Source organism: Sinocyclocheilus grahami, unplaced genomic scaffold, assembly GCF_001515645.1.
Source record: "Sinocyclocheilus grahami isolate Dianchi unplaced genomic scaffold, SAMN03320097.WGS_v1.1 scaffold632.1, whole genome shotgun sequence".
NCBI classification, from domain to species: Eukaryota; Metazoa; Chordata; class Actinopteri; order Cypriniformes; family Cyprinidae; genus Sinocyclocheilus; species Sinocyclocheilus grahami.
The window spans coordinates 274173-282886 of record NW_015505811.1 but is presented as its reverse complement, the minus strand read 5'-3'; the positions used below and the strand labels follow the sequence as shown (position 1 = coordinate 282886).

General features: G+C 37.4%; 1 protein-coding gene across 2 annotated transcripts in view; it reads left to right on the top strand.

Annotated features, from left to right (window-relative positions):
- Positions 1-8328, top strand: part of LOC107558122 (leucine-rich repeat-containing protein 75B-like) — a 23918-nt gene extending 15590 nt beyond the window's left edge. For both annotated transcript variants that reach the window (XM_016241737.1, XM_016241738.1), the window contains one exon: positions 6639-8328. In XM_016241737.1, the coding sequence (XP_016097223.1) occupies positions 6639-7212 (574 nt within the window). In that variant the 3' untranslated portion in view covers positions 7213-8328. The remainder of the gene's footprint in view (positions 1-6638) is intronic.
- Positions 8329-8714: the final 386 nt, after the last annotated feature.

Sequence of the window (8714 nt, the reverse complement as noted above, 5' to 3'; positions counted from 1 at the left end):
GGCGGGACATTACAATAATGTACAGTATTTGAAAAATAATGTGTTGTTTGAACATTAAAGCATGTCAACATATTCTGTTACACCAAATACACAAAATAATGATCTTTAAAAAAGCATCATATGACCCCTTTAAGCGGGCATCCTTAAGCCTTATCCGTGATAAATCGCCTGTTGAACCCCACATGGGGAACTTTTAGTACAGAACATTTAGCTTGTTGTAAATAACAGAACTATATAAAGACTGTTTTCAGCCTGACTGTCATCCTCGTCAGGCCTGTGTTGTTTGACTGTTGTAGACTATAGTAGCTTATTTCTGATTTGTAGTGGTATTTGGTTCTTTAAAAAGGAAGAAGTAATACATTTTAATGCTGTTTCTGTAGCCATTTTGCAATGACTCTGCTGGCTGGGTGCCCGCCATGCTACTGTTATATAATCCATCACTTCCTTGCAGACAGGCCTGTCCAATAACTCAACTGTCACAGCCTTATACAGGCAGATAGAAAGGAGGTGCAGGCATTAGACTCATGGTAACAAATGCATACAAGCATGTAGCATTAGCAGCGAGCAGGGTTTGAGCTTGATCTCTGCAAACCGCTGCACTGATGTGCTTTAGCAGAGCTTTGAAGTGCTTTTTTTGAAGGGTTTCTGCAGATATGAAGGGAGCAGTGCTTCTCATCAGCCATTTTAGGAGCACCGTGCTATCACACACATCATGTGCTATTATCATCATAATAATAATTACTATCATTACTCTTGCCCTGCGCTCTTATCAAAGGGGAGCACTTTCAATGGCTACAAATATAACACTACACTACTACACTTCTAAAACGGGCAAGGGTATGTTTTATAATCCGATTCAAATTGTGCATAATTAGACAAACCTTTCATCAAAATTACTGTGCCATTGAAAGCACCCCACGATTATCCTGGAAATGGGTCTTCCATGGAGATTCTAGGAACAATCAGTTTGATAAGTAATATGACATGCATAAACCTTGTTTATGAACTTTTATATGAACTTTTAACTTGTATATCTTTTCTGCTTTATCTAGATTACTTCTTATATGCTTTTTAATCAATTTTTCTCACATTAGCAAGTACCATGTATTGTCCACTGGTGTAGTTGGTTAAGCTAATTTTTGATAAATGACATTTTTCAGTATTTTTATGGTACCACAGTAATAAGAAAATGTCCTTTAATCACTCAAAAAATTATTTAAAAAAAACACAATACAATGTTTTTACATTTACATTATATTTATTTATTTTCTTTATGAAAATATGATTTGTTATTTTTTCTTTGGATTTTGCAGGTTAAATAAGAATAAGAATAATTTATTAATAATATGTAAATTATGTATTTTATTTATTTTGCCTTTTTAAAAGTATTACAGTAATGAGTATTCATATGAAATGTGTTTAATCGTCTTGAAAATAACATCACAATAAAAAAATCTTAATATAATGGGATTTGTGCAATATATATATATATATTTGTATATATATATATAGGGATTTTCACTCATTAACATAGTACAGAACAAAATAGCATAATTTATCATGGTGTTTTTCTGATTTCATTATGTATTTATTTTACAATATTACAGTAATGTTAATTTAAAGGAAAATATGTTTCATTGTTTTGAAATTAATGCCACGATATAAAATAATCATGGCTTAACTGTCTTTATGCAAAATATAATTTCTTAATTTTTTATTTTATTTTGAACCTGTTCCTCCTGCTGCTCAAATCCACGTAGGTGAAACCCCATGGAGAGGCACCGATGTCCCGAGATTCCTCTTGTTGGAGGGATCTCACATGGGATAGTGTGATTGTGTTGATTGAGTGTTGCCATGTGGATTAACTGCTCCAGGAACTGGCACTACTTCAGTCTGACACTCACTGTTAAGCCCACAGTGGCCTTCTGATGGCTAATTAAAGCAGGGTGGCATCAACTCACAGTGCCACACAACAAGCAAGAGGTGGGATGATTGAGAGATTGAGGGCAATGGGGGCTGTTTTTGGTAGATGAGCTTTGTATGACAGGCCAGTATCTTACATGATAACTTTTAGTAAACATCCCTGGATATCCTCAGCTATGCTGTGACTGAAACATAAACTAAAGCCCACAGTTCTGTTTACGCACTCTTTTGATTGAACAAGTCTTGGCACCAAATAAGAATCATCAAGTGTCAATTAATTTCATAGCGTAGGTCCTGTGTATTTGCATCATAACTGGCTTGTATAAATTCATTAATCAGTTCAATCAGGTATGTAGAGTGTTTTCCTGCAGGGAAATTTGCATGCTGTGTATAATTTCAAGTAAAGAGCTCTTTTTGTGTCATTCAATAATAGTTCACCTCATTTACAACTCCACAATTTGAAATTCTAACTAATAAAAAGGTTTGGACCGAAAACAAACTTGTTTTAAGTTTTGTTTTTATGCGCATGTATGTATATGTGTGACTACATGTATTTGTATATGTGACCCTGGACCACAAAACCAGTTAAAAGGGTCAATTTTTCGAAATTGAGATTTATACATCATATGAAAGCTAATAAATAAGTAGGACAATATTTGGCCGAGATACAACTATTTGAAAAATGGAATCTGAGGGTGCAAAAAAAAATCTAAATATTGAGAAAATCGCCTTTAAAGTTGTCCAAATGAATTCTTAGCAATGCATATTACTAATCAAAAGTTAAGTTTTAATATATTTACAGTTGGAAATTTACAAAATATCTTCATGGAACATGATCTTTACTTAATATCCTAATGATTTTTATCATAAAAGAAAAATCTATAATTTTGACCCATACAATGTATTTTTGGCTATTGCTACAAATATACTCCAGCGACTTAAGATTTTGTGGTCCAGGGTCACATATATGGAGAGAGAACCCTGGCAGCACAATGCTTTTATACTGAGTTTTCTGTCTACTATCCACATTGATATATAGCCTCGACTATATCCCACCAGTACTGAAATGAGATTAGCCAACTGGAAAGTCATTGTTCTGTGCAGTGCACATTTAAGATGTCTGGGAAAATGTGTATGTATGTGGCACTGAAGAGAGACAAAACCTGATTACTACTCGCAGAAGGCTCACAGAATGACCATAAACATCATCCCAGAGGAGATTGAGAGCCCATGGAGAAGAGGGAGAGATCTAAAAATCTGACTCTGTCCATTCGGCACATCGCGCCTTTAAATCTAAATAAAGTCTCAGAGACATAAGTTTATATAGAGCCTATGTCAAAATGTCAGTATGGGGCAATATTAATGCAAATGGACCTTCAAACCTACCACGTCGTCAGGGCTTGGTAGAGAAATCATCTGAAGAGAGTTTTGACAACGTTATTTTGAGGCATGGTGGCATGATATGTAGATCTGCACTGACAGGTTTTTGAAAAGACTTTACCCACAAGTCAGTGTGTGTTGAGAAGCGCTACTGAAGCTGTGCATCTCAGGTTTGCTTAGTCAACCAAAATTACCTCGCAGAAGACGCAATGTATATCTTTAGCAAATTAAACCAAGTGTTTAGTGGAAATGAAGGTATAATAGTGAAATATAAGTACTAGGGCTGTCAGTTTAATGTTAATGTAGTGCAATTAACTTTTTGTAATGATATTGCCTGCCACCATAATTCAATTTGTTTTAAATGTCTTATTTTGGGGCTTTTCTCAGCAATTATTGATGCATGTGATTCATTTGATTAATATTCATCTTGTCATGTAATTAATTGGTCAAATTTATCAGAATGTGTCATATGTAACAGCCTATGTTTTAATGCTTTCCTTGTAGTATCTAGCTGTTTTTGAGATTACATTTGATAGGTCATGTAAGCTCTTGGAGAAAACATGTCAATATCCGAAAGGGCAGAGTGGATGAACAATGCAATTAGAGCCAGCAGATCTCTCGTTAAGCAGGTCAAGTTCCTCCATGGATTCTAGATTGTTCCACAGTTCATTTAATCAATGCATTGATTGGTTTTGTCTACTGAACATACATGTGAACCTTTCAAATTTCATAATTTCCCCTTCATGAAAGATTTTTTGATATTTCATGGAAGATAGGAGATAATACTAATAATACTGCAGTGTATTTAAATGCAAGGCAAAAATGTGCACATTAAAACCGCCAAACATAACCAGCCAAAATATGTTACCATGACGTTCTTAGAAGTACCATTTAAATACCATGGTTTATTAATTTAATGCTTTGGCATATCTCACTGTATGTATAGCCCTGCCACATTACTTAAAATTCAGTCTTAAATGGTTTGTTCCTGATGATCAACAATGTCAGGAGATCTTGTTAAAAATGTCCCTGAGATAAAGGGTGCATGATCTCGAGTCTAATCCAGGATTAGCACTGCCATGTTACCTTGCAGATGGGCAACCAGTTCTGGATTGCAGTCTGCTACCTACCCCATCCATTCCACCCCCATCCCACCAACTCCAGGAGCTCTCAGCACCCTTCCTCACGACTATGACACCAACACACAGTGTTGATTTTGAAAAGGGCTGATCTGTGCATTTTGTTTGGCTGGACCCATGGCTCCTACGCAGAAAAGTGCTAACGGCGTCCCTTAATCCAATCAGACAAGCCCAAACTCAGAACAATAGAGCACACGGCGTAGGAAGTCCAAATCCTGTAGTCACAGCAAAAGCCCCTCTGAATGTAATGCTATCATGCAAAGCAGAGGAGAAGCAGATGGACTTTCCCCGGCGCAGGGGGGCGTGCTGCAGGGTGATTGAAGGAGGGAGCTGCATTGCTGTTCAGTTGTCAGCTCTCTAATTTAAAGTGTAGTTAGTGCACAAGGAGCTGTTGCTCACGCATGGGAGTCTTTATTACTACCCATATATTCAGTATATTTTGTGTCACTGTAATGCAAAGAACTGGTCTGTCTTGCATAAATATGGAAGACAAGCTGATTTACAATTATTTTCAGGAACTGGCAACCTTTCCCCCTGGCCACTGTGTCATTCACTTCTTCATCTGCAGACCAGTTAATGGGGGAGCTGCAGTAGCAGTACCTCAGAGCAAACCACACACAATTGCAAACATCTCCGTCAGCCAGAGTTGCCACAATTTTCAGTTTTTTGTTATGTGCACTCATTTCTTCTGACAGCTCTGACTTGCTTGTCAACGTGACTGCTCTGGGCAAGAACAATGACTCATTGAACCCTATCCTTACATCCAATTTCCATGTTTCTCTCCTTTTTTTATGAGTCTACGAGAGAATCTAATCTAAAACCCACAGCATTGAGCATGACGCGATGCTTTGAAATAAGCTTTCAACTGAGTGGCCATTTTTGTTGCTCTGGCTTTGCATGTATGGATATGCGGAGGACAGGCTTGATTGGTGACAGAGGGGGAAATGCAGGCGCTGTGCATAGTCTCTGCACATCACAAACAGCATTGGTCATCATTGTTAGAAACAGTTGCCAGAGTTAGATTTAAATTGCCTGTCACTTTCTGGACTTTATCTGAGAAAAAAAAATCTGGTTAAGTCACATGGATTTGAGATTGAATGATGACTGATGTTTGAATGGCTAATATGTTTTATGGGAATCAAGTCAACTGTAACATACTCTCATATATTTAATGTACTGTAATAATTGTTAGAAAGGTGTAGGTGTGTTTTTGCTTGTATGTCTAAGGCTGATTTTCATAAAGAGACTTAAAAGTGCATTTGCTACATTGAACAGTCCCCCTTGAGCAATGTGGTTTCAAGTGAATGCAAAATTAGGAATTACCCCAGCACCAAAGAAAACCATGAGACCTGCTACCATGTGGATGGCAAAAATGCAACAAGTGGCAATAAAGCTTGCTGTTGCATTGGAATCGAACCCAGGTCTCCGGTGCTGTAGGCAAAAATTTTAACACTGAACCACCGATGCTTATTAGGGATATTTTTCTGATGCCTCACCAGGATTTTACAGGCCTGTTTTAGAAAGTGTGAAATTTGTCTTTAAAATACATTTTTGCATTGGCCGGGAATTGAACCCCTGGTCTGGAGGGCCAGGAAAGAATTCTACCACTGAACCACCAATGCTTATTTGGGATATTTTTCTGATGCCTCACCGGGATTTTACAGGCCTGTTTTAGAAAGTGTGAAATTTGTCTTTGAAAGTGTTATTTAAAAGTCTCTTTTCAACCACCAATACATAAGGTTATTATTTTATTGATTTATTTTTTGAGAGGTTGTATCAATGTATCTGTATAGGTCTGTTCTAGAACCCTTGAAAGTCTTGGCCTCAAAAAGCAACTTACATTGGATGAAAATAAATAATACCATGGTCTTGTGAGTGTATGTGACTGTAGTCACTTAAGCTATACCCTCCTCACAGTTGGCACACCAGTGTTCTACACCAAAAAAACTTATCTGAAATGTCATCTGAAACAGAAAAAAAAGCAAACGAAAAGAATGGATATATTGCATAGCATTGCTATTTAAAATTACTCTAAAATGCTCTCTCAAATGACCACATTATTCTGTAATAACGTGTATGTAAATAATAGAATAAAAATGTCACATTTATTTTTTATATCATGACTGACATGATAATATTATAAACATGGTATTTAATGTGTTAAAATGCTAACACTGTTTTTTTTTTTTTTTTCAGTCTTAAAACTACACTGAAAAAGAAATTAACAAATGATACCGTGGATCTGTCTGCTATCCCCCTTTCTGGCCGTGATCTGCATCGTGTGGCATACTACCTTCAGAACAATGGTTCATCTGTGACGGCAGTGGACATCAGCTTCACAGAGCTCCAAGATGAGAGCTTGCGACTTCTTTTACCATTCTTAGGAGTGCTACCCAAACTCACCACACTTGCAATCAACGGTAACCGACTGACTCTAGCTATCCTTAAAGACCTGATAGAGGTGGTTAAGGACCCCAAAATGTTTCCCAGTTTGGCTTGGGTGGATCTGGGCAACAACGTGGACATCTTTACTGTGCCTCAGCCGTTGCTGGTCGCCCTACGCAGACGCTTTGGAATGAGAAGCAGCCTACCTACCATCTACGAAAACAATGAGGGCCAAGGCAGCAGCTACTTCCTAGAGACTTCTATTGAGGAAATCAGTGTGTTTGAGGAGGAAGAGGAGGACGAAGAGGATGAGCTGGAAGACCATCTGGTGCTGGAGCCCTGGAGTGTAGAAGAGAAAAATACATTGCATTACTGTGAAAGGTGATGGACTCTGCTGTTCCTTGTGGTATTGTTCTTTTGTTATTCTAACACTCCAAATAAAGGTTCAGTGTATCAACATTGTAAAAGCGTTAAGCACCCATTTGCCACAAAACCTAAATGGAGTGCCATGAGACAAAAAATGGTTATGTAAAGTTGGTTCAAGGAGGGAGGAAGAAGGGTCAGGACCTGTTCCTCACTCCCACAGACTTTATTCTTTAGTCCAGTTGCTGCAGAAAGCACCAGTCAATCTGATGTTTGCAACATTAAATTCAAATTTAGGGCCAAATACTAACTGACCACATATAAAATAACAGAACAAGACAAATTTGTAAGACATAAAACAACTACCACCCACATCAGCAACTTTCAAGCTTCTGATGTGAAACTTTCACGTTTGGCTTGTGACAGATATGGCCAAATGCTCCCCTCTGAGAAAGCTTTTGTCCAGGGTAGATTCGCCTCAATTAGACAAGAACTGAGAGCAAGGAGAGGTGAGAGAAGAGAGAAAAAAGGCTGCTAGAGTGCCTTCGGGCTAGAAGAGATACTGATGTCTGTGTGTTTGCATGTGTGTGTGTGTGTGTGTGTGATGTTTTTCTTTGGAAGCTTATGATGCAAATGTAGCTTTAGCCAGAGCTCATTAAACAGGACACAGAGGCAGCTGAGAGAATAACAATGCCACACAACCGACATGGTTATTTTTCATTAAATCGCATCCAGGTTGCAACAAGGGATGACATAAGACACATAAGCAGCTGGCAATGTTTCGTCAGCACAAAAACCATGTTTGTAGTGTCAGTGAAATTGATTTCAGTGTTTTTATAGAAAAATTTAGTTTGGTTCATGTCAGTATTTTGTATTTTTTAAACAAATATGATGTTACAGAGTTAATTTATTAATTATAAATGCTGTGTGCGCGCAAATGCACAAGTGTTTGACAGTAAATGTGACCTTTTGAGTTGTTTTATGATGCCCTTTGCGCCACAGGTGGTTTTTCCTTTACAGACGCATGTCTGATTTGCACTTTACGTGACGGCTTTTCTAGTTGGCTGGTCATCTCCAGTTTTTTTTTGTTTTTTTTTTGTAATGTTTATGACTCTCAGTGTCTAAATTTTCATTGTAGTTCAAAGATAATGTGTTCAGTTCTAGTATAAATGTCACAAACAGTGTGACTCTAATAGCTTCGAGCAACTGGATGTTCTTTTCCTTTCTGTTTTATAATAAACACTAATGAATGATTGTTCTTGCTGTGAAATAAACTCTGTTTGTAAAAAGACTGGACATCATTGTGTTTGAGATGGCAGCATTTGACAACATGCTTTAGAGATACAGGCTGGACAGGAATATAACCTGTTTTTTACCTGACAGATGTGTTTTTATCTCATTTGTTTCCCAGAATTAATGTACAGTAAGTAAGTCAGCAGTACTGTCACTACGTATTGGGACATCTATACATCCATCCATCCATACATAAATGTCTAGTTTTTTCTAATTAGTTTCCACTAGTTC